The following is a 17925-nucleotide window of genomic DNA, read 5'->3' on the forward strand; positions in this document are numbered from 1 at the left end:
CTCCCCTAAACAAGCAAACAAAAACCCCGGAAGACTGTGGATCACATGGTATCAGTGGTTTGAGATTCTGTCGGGCAGGCAGTCAGCATGTCTAACTTAGAGTTTGTTCCAAAGATTTTACATGCAAATATAGCTTTCCAAATCTATTTCATGACTACAAGAACCTGATGAGGTACAGGTGGTTATTACCGCCATAGTAATAGTCCGTAGACATTAAGCAGCTCGCTATGAGTTTGAATCCTAGTAGCTTGTCTCCAAAGTCTGAACTGTTGTTAATGAGAAACTCAGAACACACATGGAAAAAAACTGAAACTATTTTTAAGTTTATCTTTTGTTAATCATTAAAACAGTTATTTCTGATTGATTGGAAGGGATAAGATTTCAAATTTTTCTCTAAATTTTTCCCATAGCAATTTAACTTTATGAAAATTTTGGTGGACTTTCTTTGAACAATTCATTATTTCCTGTCCTTAGCAGTGTCTCTGGGATTGCTTCTACAGTGGAAAGATCTTTGGTTAGTCAGAGTTGGTGAAGGTGGCCATTCCAGGTATCGGCACCTACGAGAAGCCCTGGGAGAGTTTTGGCCGACAGAATAGGTCTGCGGTTACCTTTGCGACGTATTTGTTGTTAGTCTCTTTCACTGAAAGACTAGTCCAAGCCCAGCATAAAAGAAGATTGTGTCTCTATGAAGAACAGCAAAGACTTTTGTTTGTTTTTAATGTCAACTTGGGGCCTGGAAAAGTCACCCTGTACTTGAAGCACTTCCTGCTCTTGCAGAGGACCCCAGTTCAGTTCCAAGCGCCCATGTTGGGGAGCTCATGACCACTTGTAGCCCTGGTTTCAGAGGATCGGCCACCCTTCTGTGGCTCTGCAGGTACTGCGCTCATGTGCATATATGCACACACAAATGCATAATTAAAATAAAGATAAAATCTTAAGGATAACTTGGATATCAGCTTATAACTATAAAGGTGGCTTCTGAGGAAAAATCGTGAATTTCTATCAGCCGTGAAGATAGGAGAGATGCTGAAGAGAATGTGTTTTAGAACCTAATTTAGAGCAGTTTTGAAGGGACAGGAAAAGTCGGCCTCATCAATAATAAGGTCTGGTCAAACACAGACTCTTGATGATATCTATGTAAATGAAGTTGGAAAATCTAGATTCTTCTTCTTCTTCTTCTTCTTCTTCTTCTTCTTCTTCTTCTTCTTCTTCTTCTTCTTCTTCTTCTTCTTCTTCTTCCTCCTCCTCCTCCTCCTCCTCCTCCTCCTCCTTCTTCTTCCTTCTTCCCTCCTCCTCCTCCTCCTCCTCCTCCTCCTCCTCCTCCTCCTCCTCCTCCTCCTCCTCCTCCTCCTCCTCCTCCTCCTCCTCCTCCTCTTCTTCCTTTTTCTTCAACAGATCTTGCCTCAAGCTTATTTGTAAAAACAGCATAAGGTCCTGATTATCTGCAAATATTGTATTGATATTCATCCATCTGTCTTCACATTGGCAGACTAAGACCTTTTTATGGGGCCTTCACAGGGGCCTTGGCACCTTTGGGAGCCTGAGCTGGAGCTGAGGCCTCTGCCTTTGTTTGAACCTTGGGCTTTGTTTTTTGGAGCTACTACCCCTGGCCATGTAGCTTCTCATCTGCTTCCCAAGCTTGGGGTGAGCAATTAAAGTGAGACGGGTGAGTTTGCCGCTGGAGCCCTTTGGCATCATGGGCTTCACCACCGGGGGCTTCACCAGGGCCTCGACGGCCTCTGCGCATGCGTCATGGCCTTTGCGTTATTTGCCTGTATCTTCTTTAGGCCTTTTGTGCTTCTTGCCAAAACACATGTTCTTCAGGAACTTGGGGTCGACCCCTTAAGAGATTGGTATATTTGTGACCGGGGTTTCTTGATGCCATTTCTGTGCCATTTTCGGGACTGGTTGTGTGTGGTGTGATTTTTGGACCTGGCCACGGCTGGCTGGTAACTGGCGGCTCCTGAAGCGCCTAAGACTAGAAGAGCGATTGTTCTTGTTGTTGTTGTTGTTGTTGTTTTTTTTTTTTTTTTTTTGGTCAACAAAACTAGAAAGCACACTGCATGAACGCAGAAATCGTGGGCACGTATTGAGATTGACTGTCTGGCTCATGGATTTGATAGTGAAAAGTCTTTTTTAGCTACTACAAGCTATGTGGTGATCTGAGGCAGGTGTGTGTGTGTGTGTAAGCCTGTGTTTTGCCTTTGAATTTGGATCATATAAGTCACACTTCAGTTCAAGTCAGTTCAACATGTTAATAATAACGACTTCCGTGCACTGTAAGGTAAGAAATGTGGGGTGTAAGGCTGAGGATACGATGGTCTTATATATTTGGCTGGAACAAAAGTAAAGTGGAGGTGGCTTCAAAGAGTAAGACAAATCCAGCTGTTAAAATATGCTGTTTCTCGTGACCCATGGAAGGACTCCTTTTAACATATTATCTTTATTGACTCTTTGAGAATTTCATACAATGTTTTTTGATTGAAAGGACTCTTTTAAGGAAGTCATTTTCACACAGTACATTTCATGAAATCTCTTCCATGTAGTTTGTCCCTAGCTCTCTAGATGACTCTTAAACGTTTACTGGAAAAAAGCCTGCGACTTCCAAATAGCTTGTTTGGGTGCTTATGACATCTGTCAGCAGAAGCCATAGTCACATTCAGCTTAAAGACTTGTTCTGATCTATCTATCTATCTATCTATCTATCTATCTATCTATCTATCTATCTATCTATCTATCTATCTATCTATCGATCTATCGATCTATCTATCTATCCATCTATCTTTCATCCATTAATCCATCCATCCGTCATTTATCTTCATTTATTGTCTATCAATCATCTATATTCTATTATCTATCTATCTATCTACCTATCTATCTATCATCTATCTATCTATCTATCTATCTATCTATCTATCTATCTATCTATCTATCTGCCTGCATGTCTGTCTGTCTGTCTGTCTGTCATATATCAGTCATCTGTCTTGTTCCACTATCTATCAAATTACCATTTATCTATCTATAAATACATCTCACATATCTGTCTATCTATCTGCATGTCTATGCTTATATTATATTATACATGTGTGTGTTTGATACAGGGTCTTGCTTTGTAGCACAGACTGGTCTCAGAATCATGCTATTCTCCTGCTTCAGTCTTCTGAGGGCTGGGTTTATAGATGTGAGCCATCATGTCCCACACTTTAAAGGATTTTCCCCAGTCCTGGGAATTGACTCAGAGCCTCTCACAGTCTGAGCCAGTCAGTCCTCTGTCATTGAGACACATCCTCAGATGGCTTTCCTACTTATTTTGAGACAGGTTCTCACTGAGTTGTCTAGGCTGGTTTTGAACTTGCAGTCGCCATGCCTCCACCTCTGGGGAAGCTAGGACTATAGACCTGTGCCACCAGACCTGGATACTTTCATCTCTGGGCTCTGTGTTTATATTTCTAACCCTTCTTGTTATTGTCATTATTTTTTCTCTACTCTTTCTAATTTTTTTTTTATTTTAGAGACAGGGTTTCTCTGTAGCTTTTGGTTCCTGACCTGGAACTAGCTCTTGTAGACCAGGCTGGCCTCAAATTCACACTGATCCGCCTGCCTCTGCCTCCCTGGTGCTGGGATTAAAGGCGTGCGCCACCACCGCCTGGCCCCTCTTTCTAATTTTTCAGGTATTGCTCAAGTCTTAGAATGGACATTGAAGAGCGTCTTCCAAATAGTTGTTCCCAGAGGAGGGTGACTGTAGATACACTTTTATGTTTGCTCCACTTTGCTGTGTAACCTGGGAGAGATGGCCCTTCCAAGTCTCTGTGTCTGTGATTACAGTCTAAGGGTTACTGGAAGAGTATGGGGCTCTCCCAGCCACACGGCAGCACTCAGGGGTATCAATTCCTATTCTGGTAACTGCAACCGTTGGTACAGCTGCCCCAGTGCTGTTGTATAAGCATCACATCTGTATTTCTTTGTCTTATATTTGTAGCAGAACTTTTTAAAAGAAAGAAAGTAAAGACACAAACCTGAGCATGGCTGATATTTTGGCTGTGGACTGTAACATGAATGCTGGCTTGTTTGTTGTGGTTTTTGTGCCGCCCAGTACCCCACAACTGTTTAGCCCCAAAGAAAATCACACATAGGTCTCCATAAATTATAAGCTGATTGGCCCATTAGCTCTAGCCTCTCATTGGCTAACTCTCACATCTTGATTAACCCATTTTTCTGATCTATGTTAGTCATGTGGCTCAGTACCTTTTCCAGTGGGGCAGATCACATCCTGCTGCTTCAGTGATCTAGGTAGGAGTGGGAGAAATCAACTTCCTCCTTCCCAGAATTCTCCTGTTCTCATTACATCATTTCTACTTCCTGTCTGGTTTTCCCACCTATATTTCCTGCCTGGCCAATCAGCATTTATTTAAAACATGATTGACAGAATACAGACAATTCTCCTGTACCAGTGGACAAATCTTAGCTCACTGTTAACCAAGCAAGGCATTGGGAACCTTGAATTGTGGAGGGGTAAATCTGTGGATTCTGGCACCCAGAACTGAAATGATGGTTACTTTTCTTTATTGAACAGTTGCTCCTCTTCTTTAAAACCATTCCAGACTGCATCACTGAATAAATGCTAAGCCATGTAATTGCCGATTCAGAATTCCTCTTTGTAGACTGGGCGGAGGATGTGAAAAAAACAGGCCAGGCACCAATAAGGAGTCTGCTTGTATTTGTTTCCTAACTGTTGATGTCAGTGAAGCTAGACAGTTGCACACGTACCTGTCACACTGTGACTTTGTCTTTAAGGTCACAAAATTAAATTTTGCCTTGTTTTGTTTGGTGTGTGTGTGTGTGTGTGTGTGGTGATGTCAAGGGTTACATGCACAGGTGTGTGTGTGTGTGGTGATGTCAAGGGTTACATGCACAGGTGTGTGTGGGTGTGTGTGGTGATGTCAAGGGTTACATGCACAGGTGTGTGTGTGTGTGTGTGTGTGGTGATGTCAAGGGTTACATGCACAGGTGTGTGTATGTGTGTGTATAGTGATGTTAAGGGTTACATGCACAGGTGTGTGTGTGTGTGTGTGTGTGTGTGTGTATAGTGATGTCAAGGGTTACATGCACAGGTGTGTGTGTGTGTATAGTGATGTTAAGGGTTACATGCACAGGTGTGTGTGTGTGTGTGTGTATAGTGATGTTAAGGGTTACATGCACAGGTGTGTGTGTGTGTGTGTGGTGATGTCAAGGGTTACATGCACAGGTGTGTGTGTGTGGTGATGTCAAGGGTTACATGCACAGGTGTGTGTGGGTGTGTGTGTGTGGTGATGTCAAGGGTTACATGCACAGGTGTGTGTGGGTGTGTGTGTGTGGTGATGTCAAGGGTTACATGCACAGGTGTGTGTGTGTGTGTGTGTGTGTATAGTGATGTTAAGGGTTACATGCACAGGTGTGTGTGTGTGTGTATAGTGATGTCAAGGGTTACATGCACAGGTGTGTGTGTGTGTGTGTGTATAGTGATGTCAAGGGTTACATGCACAGGTGTGTGTGTGTATAGTGATGTTAAGGGTTACATGCACAGGTGTGTGTGTGTGTGTGTATAGTGATGTCAAGGGTTACATGCACAGGTGTGTGTGTGTGTGTATAGTGATGTCAAGGGTTACATACACAGGTGTGTGTGTGTATAGTGATGTCAAGGGTTACATGCACAGGTGTGTGTGTGTGTGTGTGTGTATAGTGATGTTAAGGGTTACATGCACAGGTGTGTGTGTGTGTGTGTGTGTGTGTGGTGATGTCAAGGGTTACATGCACAGGTGTGTGTGTGTGTGTGTGTATAGTGATGTTAAGGGTTACATGCACAGGTGTGTGTGTGTGTGTGTGTGTGTGTGTATAGTGATGTTAAGGGTTACATGCACAGGTGTGTGTGTGTGTGTATAGTGATGTTAAGGGTTACATGCACAGGTGTGTGTGTGTATAGTGATGTTAAGGGTTACATGCACAGGTGTGTGTGTGTGTGTGTGTATAGTGATGTTAAGGGTTACATGCACAGGTGTGTGTGTGTGTGTATAGTGATGTTAAGGGTTACATGCACAGGTGTGTGTGTGTGTGTGTGTATAGTGATGTTAAGGGTTACATGCACAGGTGTGTGTGTGTGTGTGTATAGTGATGTTAAGGGTTACATGCACAGGTGTGTGTGTGTGTGTGTATAGTGATGTTAAGGGTTACATGCACAGGTGTGTGTGTGTGTGTATAGTGATGTTAAGGGTTACATGCACAGGTGTGTGTGTGTGTGTGTGTGTGTGTGTGTATAGTGATGTCAAGGGTTACATGCACAGGTGTGTGTGTGTGTGTGTGTGTGTGTATAGTGATGTTAAGGGTTACATGCACAGGTGTGTGTGTGTGTGTGTATAGTGATGTTAAGGGTTACATGCACAGGTGTGTGTGTGTGTGTGTGTATAGTGATGTTAAGGGTTACATGCACAGGTGTGTGTGTGTGTGTGTATAGTGATGTCAAGGGTTACATGCACAGGTGTGTGTGTGTATAGTGATGTTAAGGGTTACATGCACAGGTGTGTGTGTGTATAGTGATGTTAAGGGTTACATGCACAGGTGTGTGTGTATAGTGATATCAAGGGTTACATGCACAGGTGTGTGTGTGTGGTGATGTCAAGGGTTACATGCACAGGTGTGTGTGTGTGTGTGTATGGAGGCCAGAGGTAAAACTCAGATGTCATTTCTCACGGGCATGCATGCTGTTTGAGACAGGGTTGTGCATTTGTCTGGAGCTCACTGGTGAGGTCGGCTGGTTGGACAGTGAACCCTGGGGATATCTACCTGACTCAGCTTCCCACTGGCTAGGATTACTATGTGGGTTTTAGAGGTTGAGTGTTTCCAGGCATAAAGTATAACAAGCACTTTATCAACTGAGCCGTCTCCTTATATGCAGTATTGCCATTTTTAGTTCTTGAATTTTCTATGTATAGAATCTAGTAATATTTTTGTAATTATTACTTTATTGTAATTATTGTCATTACTGTAATGACTTTTAGTTTTCTGGCCTTGATTCAGAATGTTCAGGGCAAGTCATTCATCATTCTTTAAGATTCTTCATCTAGCGACCATTTTTACCTAGTTTTTTTCTCTACATTATTTTTATCTAAGGCTGACCAGGTTTAAGGGGGAAGAGCCCGTCAGAAGCAAGATCCCATGTCTTGGCACCTCTTCAAAGGACACACAACAGTGAGACATGCATTTAGTGACAAGCCACCATGAGGGCAGATGGCTCTTCACAGTGTCATGGTACAGAGTCTGTCACAGTACGTGAACACTGTCCCTTCTTTACTCCAGCGTCTCTCTCTAAGTCATCATAGAAGGGTGGGCTTTTGCTTGGGAGGTTACTCCTATCGTCCAGACACAATGTGCATGTTTAAAAGCAACCAGGTTCTGAGAGCTCTCTGCTTTGAACTCCTTGAGTATTGCGTCCTCCCAAGGCAATTCTGAATCCTCAGATACTTCCTCCTTGTCTGGGAGAATGAGGAAGAGATATTATCCAGGAGCAAAATGCTAAATACCGTTAAAAGATTCATATACACGTTTGCAACACATTTCTTAATAACCATTATGGAAAACTCTTTCTTTCACAGAGTGTTTAAGGGTTGTTGACAGTTTTATTGTAACAGTTTTACACTGCCTGCTTTATTTATTTATTTGTTTGTTTGTTGTGTGTGTGGGGGGCATGCATGAGCCATGGTGTGCATGTAGAGACCAGAGGAAAACTTTTGGGAGTGGCTCTCTCCTTCCACCATGTAGGTCCCCGGGATCAAACTCATGTTGTCAGGATTGAGCACAGCACTCCACCCACTCAGCCGTGCTACCAGCCCTGCTATGCCTTTAATTGTGTACTGCTTACAATGTGTAGTATATGAAGTCAAGGGAGACTTACATTTTCTACTTAAAACAATTTTTATTTTTAATAAAAAATACAGATACATTGTTATAAATGGAGAGAACTCCTAGGCTGTTCCAAAGAGCAATACATTTTCAAACTCAAAAACACATTTAAATTTTTATCTACATAAACTTTACCACTGTGACCTGGTTTCCTCTGCATTTTAATAACGCAGTCAAATATCCATTTTTGAGGCTATCTTTCTAACCTTTTGTTTGAGACAAGGTCTCATGTAGCCAGGCTCATTATGTAGCTGAGGCTGACTTTGAACTTTTGATCTTACTGCTTCCATTCCCAAGTGCAGAGTTATAGGCATGTGCTACCAGGCCAGGCTCCAAATCCCATTTGATAAGTTTAAGAGTTAAAGCTACAGTGTTCTGAGAAACCCGAGTCCACCTCTGCACATTGAGTAAGGACTGTTCTGAGTGTTAGTCTACAGTCCTGGAAAAGCAGAGGCACAGACCAGCGTCAGTGCTCTGGATCAGAAGTGAGGGACAGGCTTCTCCACATGCTGGGCTTCTCCACATGCTGGGCTTCTCCACATGCTGGGCTTCTCCACATGCTGGGCTTCTCCACATGCTGGGCTTCTCCACATGCTGGGCTTCTCCACATGCTGGGCTGCTCCACATGCTGGGCTTCTCCACATGCTGGGCTTCTCCACATGCTGGGCTCATCGCACTCGGTACAGGCGAGCTGAAAGTCTTGGAAACGTGGGCTGCTTAAGCTTCTCAACCTGTTTGTCCTAATACATACATTCCTGGGAACCACAATGCTAGCAAAAGGGACAGGTACTAGAGACAGTGACATTTGGGTGTTTGCTTCACCCTCAATATCATTAGACTGTATTTACTTTTAGGGTTAAAGCATAACTAATTAATATTCAGAGTCTGGAAAACATTTTAAAGCTTTCATCATAAAAAAAATCTGATGTATGTGGTGGTTCATGCCTCCAGTCTCAGCACTCAGGAGGTTCACAAGTTCAAGGCTAGCATGACTACATAACAAGTTTCAGGATAGCCTTAGCTACAGCAAGATCCTGTCTCAAACAAAACAAAACAAAATAAAATGAACCAATCAACAAAAACCAACATCAACAACAAAAATAAAAACCCGGAGAGGAAAATTAAAAGACCTGCTTTTTATGCAATTTGAAATAACTGAGCTGGACAACGGCCTTGGAAAGACTCGGCGAAGACAATAATGCCGAGAAACAGGTGAGGTAGGGTGTTCTTTGTGGGCTGAAGGTTGGGGCCATGAATAACCAGACACGTCCGGAAGAACTGTATTACTGTTAGGGCAACTCTCATGAAAAATGTTCTAGACCAGAGGTTCTCAACCCATGGGTCATGATCCCTTTTTGGGGGTGTTGACTGACCCTTTCACAGGGGTCACATATCAGATATCCTGCATATCAGCTGTTCACATTACGACCCGTTACAGTAGCAAAGGTACAGTTACAAAGTAGCCGTGAGAATAATTCCATGGTTTAGGATCAGCCCAACTGTCTGAAAGGGTTGCAGCTGCAGGAAGGCTGAGAACCGCGGCTCCAAACGTTCGCTCACAGAACATCCTCACACTCAGCGTTAATCGCTACAGCTGTCCAATTCTGCTTCACTTGAAAATGGCTTCACTTTCTCCTAAAGTGATACACGTTCACTCATCTCACTGCCTGCTATTTCAGTCCACGGCCCTTTTGGCTTCGAGGAAAAACCACAAGCCCTGCTCGATGTTATTTGCACACCATGCCTCAGGTGCATCTGTGAGCCAGTCTTACTTGTTGGCACTTACACTAACGTGTCTTTTTAAAAGATTGGCACAGGCTTAGTTTTGGAGGAGTATCTGTGAGGGAGCTCGTGTTTTTTGTAGGAAGTTACATTTTCTTGGACTAGCTTAAAATACTTACAAAATATTATTTACATATACTAAACTTTCTTACATGCTCTATGCTACCTGTATTTTAAAAATGTCTTATTGTGAATACATATAGAATATAGATGCAGTAATTTAAGCATGTTCACCCACAGCCCTGGGCTTGATCAAAAGACAGGCTTTGAGTTCTCACACCAAGAAGACGAAACCCCTGAGCTGCATCCATTACCCTTGTCCCAAGCTGCCCTGAAAGCTTCATCATGCCCCTCAGATTTCCACTGTTATTAATAATACTCTCATATTCTTATTAATGATGCCAGAAAGGTGACAGAGACAGGAACCTGAACTCCAAGAAGGAAGCCAATCCACACTGCGTAGGGCTACAGCATCTTCCTTTGATGTTGATATCACAGAACTGTAAAGATGCTTAGGAACACTCCCTACATAATATCTTAAGATTATTTTTGAAAATATACAGGTTTACTTGCGCTTGAAAAAAATCAGAGAATTAGAAATATTCTTTAACATACCTAGCTGTTATATATGAATAAGAATATGTAAATCATGATCATGATCAGAGGTTATCCAGTAGGAGCCAAATTAGTCCAATACCACAAGCTTTGCTAGATTTTAAAAAGATATTTGGGTACAAATATCCAAATTTGGCTAGTATATTTTTCCAGTTTGCTTTGGTCATAGATGGGAACAGGTTTCTTTTGTATAGAGCATACTGTAGGACCCTCTCAGCTCCGTGGGAGCCACTATGCTGCCAGAGATACTAGGAAGTGGGCAAATCACTCTTTCTGTTAAGGTGACATTCTGGGTGAGATGTGGGTCAGAGGTGGCAGTGGTGGGCTGCATGAGGGAACCTGAAGTTGAGTGGGTTTCTGTGAGCAAGTAGTTACCAAGCTGTAGAGGGTCAGGGATAGCAATGGCAGGGTGGACAGACCCGGAAGTGAACAAAACAGAAGCATCCTGACTGCCAGGCAAAGTCTGGTGCCTTTGAGCACCCGACTGAGCGACCTCCAGACTGCCAGGCAAAGTTTGGTACCTGTTAGAAACTGATTGAGGGACTTCCAGACTGCCAGGCGAAGTCTGGTACCTTTGAGAACGTGACTGAGGGATTTCCAGACTGCCAGGCAAAGTTTGATACCTGTTAGCACCTGACTGAGGGACTTCCGCAGAGCGAGCACGGATGCCTGCCCCAGAACCACTGTCTTTAGGGCCTGGCTTTGCCTGCTTGGCTTCGTCATCAATACCGAGACATATCTCTGCAAGCTTTTTAAATTTGGGGCCAAGGGACTCCAAGAAGCTGTCATCTAGGTCATCGGGAATGAAGCTGCAGGAGCTGAGGGCAGGCGAACAGGGGGCGCCATCCTCGTCTTCGTCATCATAGATCAGCAAACAGTCATTCACTTCCCGCTCATCCTCCTCCTCGGCATAGGCAAACGATTTCTAAAGATGGAGAGAGGAGAGACGGACCTCACAAAGACCATCGAATTTATCCATAAAGCCCAAGGCTGGAGAGTGAATCCCCACATTAGGAAATCCCCACTAGTGATGAAAATGTTCTTCATATTTTAAATTTGGTTATTTTTTTCCTTTGGGTAGCTAAAATGTTTTCTTTTATTTATTTTTATTGTTAGTATGTTTTTAGTTAGTGGTCAATATAATAGGTTTATGACATTTTCATAAATATATATCCTTGATCTTTGATCATATTTAGATCCCTGCTTGCCCTTTCTGCTCTCTCCGCTCTCCTGCTAGCCATTTTCCTTTTCCCCAATAGTCTGTCGTTGGCGTCCATGGGCTATATATGCATATATAGTTAAATATAGATTTCATCAATGAGAGAAAGCACGAGATGGCTTTTCTTCCTGTTACTGCTCCTCTCTCCTATTCTTTCCCTTCCCTTCCAAGAAGTCCTCCTGCTTTCATGTCATAGATAAAAGTAAACCTAGGTCCACACTAGAGAAAGCAGGATATGAGTCTTCCTGAGTCTGGTTTCAGGAAATACTCTTTAATTTACATTTTTGTTTGGGGAATTGGCAATATGGCTGACAGGCCATCAAAGAGGCTAGCCTAGGCTTATGTGTTAGCTCTTGATTTCAGTCTCCATAGCAACTGTATATACTGCCTGGAGTCTATCACTAGGGCTGCTCGATTTTTGTCTTGGGGACAGGCAGCTTTCTCAACGTTCACGGAGACAGTTTTCACCCTATGGGGACTTTGCATTAGCTTTGTCATTGCTGGCTTGGCTTGTGAATTTGAGCTAGTGGCTCAAATCTGACAGTCACCAAAATTACCTGATTTATTTTGACAAGAGGAAGCTTTTCTTTCCTTACTTTGAAAAAAGTGTAGAAGAAATGAATCTCAAAACTATTGTATACAATCAAGTAGCCAGGTTTCCTATATAAATGAGATAACCCAGCCTGACAGTTTGCTACGCAGTTACCTGATTAAAGTAGGAACCTAGGAAAGTCATGTTCACTGGCGCAACAACGTAGTCCTTCAAGGTCCCTCCGGTGGAATGCCTCGTTCTCATCGTTCCTGAGTGACCCAGGGAACAGGGGCCAAGTGTCCCTGCAGCTCCTGCTCCAGTAGCGGCTCCCACTTTGGTAGTCATTTCCATTCCCGAAGCGCCTTCCACCACCGTCCCTCCAGCATATGTGTTCGTACAGACTTCTAAAGGCAGAAGAGAGAGAGAGTTCTCTGATAGTTCATGCTGTGACTTTGTAAAAGCTCCCATGTGTGCATATGTATGTGTATGTTCGTGTGCGCACTCAGGGGTGTGCTCATGCCCATGTGGTATGTGTGCACACGTCAGACTTGTTAGAAGTCAATCTTGGGGGTTGACCCTCAGGGCACCATCATCTCTTTCGAGCCAGGGTCTCTCCCTGGTCTGGAACTTATAGATTCAGCTAGACTCTCTATCAGTGAGCCCCGGGATCTGTCTCCCCTATTGCCACAAATTGGCCACAATGCTTAGCTTTTTCATGAATTCAGGGACTCATGCTCGTACAGCAAGCACTTGGCTGACTGAGCTCTTTCCAAGCCTTAAAGTTCTCTCATCCTTGACAGACAGTTGCCATATAAAGCCGCAATGTGAGGAAAGTACGGTGGTGTGGCTGGTATTAGCATTGCTGAAGGTTTCTGTGAGAGTAACTCTGAAGGGGCGTGGGCAGGTGGAAAAGCCACAAGACCATGTCAGTCAGTTAGAGGAGGGTACAGGGGAATTGGGTTGTCAGTGGCAATAGCCAGAAACAACAACGTGAAAGGACAGTTGGCAGTGATCAGCTGTGGAAAGCTCCCGAGCGCATGTGTTCTCAGGTACAATGACATTGCAGTCAAGCAGCCATGTGATTTCAGTACGGGAAAGGAAGAGAGACTCCATGACGTGGCCGTGCAAAGTGACAGATGGTATCCATGGGAAATTTAAAGTGTTATGGTGTATTTCCTATTTCGTTCATGTTATGCTTTCATAGATTATTTGAATTTATTTTTACTTTTTATTTGTGCATGTGTGAATGTGGGCCCATGTGTATGGATGGGTACCCACAGAAATTGTAGCAGGCTATCAGATCCCCTGTGACTGGAATTCACAGGTGTTTATTAACCACCCAGTGTGGGTATTGGGAAATTGAACCCCAGTCATTTGGAGTACCAAACAATACCCTAAACCACCTGACCAATTCTCAAGTTCATCATGAGCTATATTTTATACACAATTCTGAATTTAGTTTTTGCTATATAATCATAATGGTAGAAGCAATTGAGTATTTGAGAAGCTGTTAAAGGCTGTCACATAACTGGAGACAATTTGTGTAGATTTTTGCTAACTATAGAATTAAGAATAAAATTCCTGTGAGTGTCATATCTTATCGCACGCTAGTTTACAGAGTACTTCTGGTAATGAGACAGCATGATTGAAATTGTTACTCAGTAAACCCAAAGAAATAAGAGATTTACTTAAATGCCAGCTTTAGGCTTCATGCCCCATGGTGATTGCAGAGAACTAGGAGCTGAACACAAATCAGGAACACAGTTGATGCTGTTATGTCAGGAAGAGGGACAGAATTGCAGATGTGCACACAGTGTACACACACACACACACACACACACACACACACACACACACACACGAGGCATGAACGCTCACACATGAGACACAGATGTGCACACAGAGGACTTGACGGGCAAACATAACCCGACCTGAACTAGCAATAGACAGAGTTGGTGGTAGGCACAGCTATTGCTTGAATTTTCATTTACAGTTTTTTAATACCGTAAAATAGTTCCTAATTAAAGGTTATTGATTAGTGGTTGGAGAGATGGCTCAAAGGTTAAGGGCTTGGCTGCTCTTTCAAAAGACAGGTTCCATTCCTGGTACCCATATAGTGGCTCACAGCCATTTTTACCCCTGTTTCCAAGGGATCCTATACCCTCTTCTGACCCCTGTGGGCAACAGGCATGCACATGGTGCATAGACATACATGCAGGCGAAATATCTCTAAACAAAATAAAATAATAAATTAAAAATATTTTAAAGTTAGTAACTAGTTGATTGAGAGCTATAGTTGCTTCAATTCATTAAAATTTGGAAAATGAAAAAAAAAAGTCTTTACATTTTTCCAAACAGCAATATCAGCGAGTGAATTAACTCATGGAGGGCAGACCAGTGCTGTGGAATTGGCTCAGCCACAAATAACTGTAAAACCAGCTTCTAATCTCAGTGGTGATATCGCTTGTTATGTACACAAATGTTCAGTTATTGATCATTTCTTAATTTTGGCTAGTTCTCCTCTAACCTGCCCTTAATTTCAAAGTTACATTTTAAAAATAAATTCCAGCTACTCAAGGGGTTGAGGCAGGGGGGTTTAAAGTTCAAGGACTGCCTGGGCAAATTAGTGAGAGCCTATCTCAAAAGAGAAAACATAAAAAAGGATGGGCTGTAGCTCAGTGTGTACACTTGCTTAGCATGCATGAAGCCCTGAGCTCAAATCCCAGTACAAATAAAAAGACAAATTTGATGCCTACTCACCAGAACTTTCCATAAAATCTGCACCATTGGCTGTGATAGGAGGCACACAAATATTTGTGATTTCCTACAAATTATAAGACAAACACATGTTTCAGTGCAATATAGATGAAGTGTGACCCCCTTGTAAGTGATAACATTAAAATTCTTCTAGGAGTGTGGGCCTTTTTAGGACAGGACTTCTGCAGAGCTGGAGTCCTAAAAGTCCCCATCCATGACAGTCTCATCTATCCACTTAGGATTAAGATGTCCCTTGAGCTCTCTCTATTCCCCTTTCCTACGTTAACATAAACTGTTTCCCACTGCACGGCCACAGTAACTGTCTTACAGACTGGATCCTCACCTTGTCTTCAGGCTGGGCTCCTTCGATTCCCCACTGATGGATTGTTCCTTCTGAACCATCAGGCACAGGGATAAAGCCACCTGTCGCGGCTCCTCCTCCGATGGGACCTGACCCACAGTCACAGGCCAGCAGCAGAAGCGGGGCCACTGGGCAGGGACAAGGATAATAAGAGAATGGTTGAATCCATCGGAAACTATTTGACATGGCAATTGTCAAAAGTGTTACAAAGGCAATACAATAATTCAAACATTAAAGGAGTATATTTACTGAAAGCAAAACTAGTGTTTACAGAATGCAATTTGGTAAGTTCAATGCAGTAATTTTCCAGTGATCATGATCTGTAGGAGGCCAGGCCATTTTTTGGAGGGTTTGTTCAGTTTTGTAATTCCTTTCCATAATACTTATTATTATTACTCCTTGCTGCTGCTGTTGTTGTCATTACTATTTGTTGTACTTGTCTGTACATGTTGTCTGGCAAATACACACAAAACTATAATACCCCATAACCAAGATTTTGATAATACTTCAGGATCTGATCTTTACTAAAGAGCAATTGACCAGCAAAGTGCAACAACGGCTAAAGACATTTTAGTCAATGACTGTCAGTGCACCGTGTGTGATGCGCTGTGTGTGTGTGGACTGTAGGTGTGAGGTGCTGGGACCTGGAATCCAGGTTCTGGCAGAGCCTGTGCTTTTAACCTCAGAGTCGTCTTCCCAGTCCCCACCAGTGCACTTTTCATTGTGAACCGAAAGTCCTTAGCGTGAAGGATCTTCCAGCCACCATGCCATTCTTTCTGCTAATGGGTAAGACATGTTCATTTGAAAACATTTTTCATACGTATGGGTGTTTGGCCTGCATCTTTGTCTATGGACCGTGTGCCTGCTTGGTGCATGCAGAGGCTGGAAGAAGTGTCAGATTCCCTAGAACGGGAATTACAGGCACTTGCTGGCTGCCATGTGGGTGCTGCAATCCAAATCCAGGTCCTCTGGAAGAGCAGCCAGGGCTCTTAGCTGTTGATCACTCCCTAGCTCTGTTGTCCCTGCCTCAACTCCATTTCTGCACTGTCAAGGCCCTATGAACCCTAATGCTGGAACTGTCCACTTAGAAGTGGTCCCCTGAAAGGTTAGCAAACTCCGTCTCCGAATCAGACTTCTAGGGTCTGAACTTTGGATGCATGGCTTTTCAGTCTGTGATCCCAAGTTGTATGATCTAAGCCATCAATTCAAAGGGGAAGCAAGTGGTGCTTTCATCATGGTTGTCTGAGAGAGGGAAAAGACAGTAATGGATACTAGGAAGACCTGCTAGTATTGCTAGAATGAACTACATAATTATGCAAATTATATCAGTCATATATTAGTATAAAACTAGGTCAAGTTATAAATAGATGGGATGTAATTCATACAGCATATTGAATTTTAATATAATGCTTATATGAATTGTATTTATCATTGAAATATTTTATTTTTAATTATGTGCACACATGTGCATCTGTGTGTATGTATGTGCATGTTAGGGCACATGTCTCTGAGGGCCAGAAGAGGATGCTGGGTCCACTGGAACTGGATCTATAGGGAGTTGTGAGCCATCCACTGTATGTACTGGGACTGAATTCAGCTCTTCTAAGAGCTATGTGTTCAAGACCACTGAGCAATCTCTCCACCCCATAAACCATATTTCTAAAGACAGTTGAAGTAGAATATACATATATAACATGAAAAACTTTTTCCATTAATATTTTATGATGCAGTAATAAACTAAGGAATTATTGTGAATTTATTGAGGATATCTTATCCGACTCCTTTCCAAGTTTCTTTAAGTAGAGGACTCTTGCATTTACAGCATCATTTGATTAATGAACTTTTGGTTAAAATGAAAATTTCTAGAAATCTATCTATTGAATAAACTAAAATGCACATTTATTAAAAGACAGTAAGACATGTAGTTTCCCTAAATGCCTTCCTATTATGTATGAACATTAAGGTGTTTTTTAAAGGTTTATTTTATATGTATGAGTGTGCACTGCATATGTGTCTGGGAGTTATGGGTGGCTGTGAGCCACCAAATGAGTGCTAGGAATTGAACCCGGGCCCTCTGAAAGTACTCCTAACTACCGAGCCACCTTTGCAGCCCAGGGGTGAATATTTTAAAGGGTGCACATGAGATAAGGGGTAAACTCTGTTTTGAGGACTTGCTGGATTAAATAATAAATTCTCAGAGCTCAAGTTCTGCTAACGTGGATCCTAGATGACCTCTCTGAGGTTATGTGACCAGCATTCTTTTGTCTTAGAACTGTAGTCATGAGACTAGTATGTGGGTCGGAGATGTATCTTAGAAAGCCCATGCGTATGAATAAAGGCATGGTTTGGACTGTGAACAGAGCATCTTTATAATTTTCCCCTCATTCTTGTCCCCTACCCTCCGCGTGTGTGGAATGTGCTTGTGAGCACACACCATACGGGTGTACTCACGGAGGCCAGAGCACCACCTGAATATCATCCCGTGGGTATCTTCCCCTTTTGTTTGGGACAGGGCTTCTCAATGGGCTTGCGCTTCGCTAAGTAGGCTAGGCTAGCTGGCCAGTGAGTTCTAGAAATCGGTGTGTCTCTTCCTTCCATCTTGCTACTACGGCTGGAATTACAAGCATCCATTGCGACACTTGACTTTTTAGGTGGATGCAGGATTGAACTCAGGTTCCTTATGCTTGCAAGGCAAACAGTATTGACGGAGCCATCTCCCCAGCCCTG

At 42.9% G+C, this 17925-nt stretch overlaps 1 protein-coding gene and 1 pseudogene across 1 annotated transcript in view; both read right to left on the reverse strand.

Annotated features, from left to right (window-relative positions):
- Positions 1 to 1501: 1501 nt before the first annotated feature.
- On the reverse strand, positions 1502 to 8604 carry LOC142848536 (large ribosomal subunit protein eL29 pseudogene; annotated as a pseudogene).
- A 1888-nt stretch (positions 8605 to 10492) lies between these two features.
- Dsg3 (desmoglein 3) overlaps positions 10493 to 17925 on the reverse strand; it is a 29863-nt gene continuing 22430 nt past the window's right edge. Inside the window, exons 14-18 of the mRNA XM_075970877.1 lie at positions 15181 to 15326; positions 14841 to 14904; positions 12255 to 12484; positions 10953 to 11254; positions 10493 to 10850 (exon numbers count right to left, since the gene is read on the reverse strand). Coding sequence (XP_075826992.1) covers positions 10493 to 10850; positions 10953 to 11254; positions 12255 to 12484; positions 14841 to 14904; positions 15181 to 15326 — 1100 coding nt within the window. The remainder of the gene's footprint in view (positions 10851 to 10952; positions 11255 to 12254; positions 12485 to 14840; positions 14905 to 15180; positions 15327 to 17925) is intronic.

The sequence above is a fragment of the Microtus pennsylvanicus genome, chromosome 4 (assembly GCF_037038515.1).
Source record: "Microtus pennsylvanicus isolate mMicPen1 chromosome 4, mMicPen1.hap1, whole genome shotgun sequence".
Lineage (NCBI taxonomy): Eukaryota > Metazoa > Chordata > Mammalia > Rodentia > Cricetidae > Microtus > Microtus pennsylvanicus.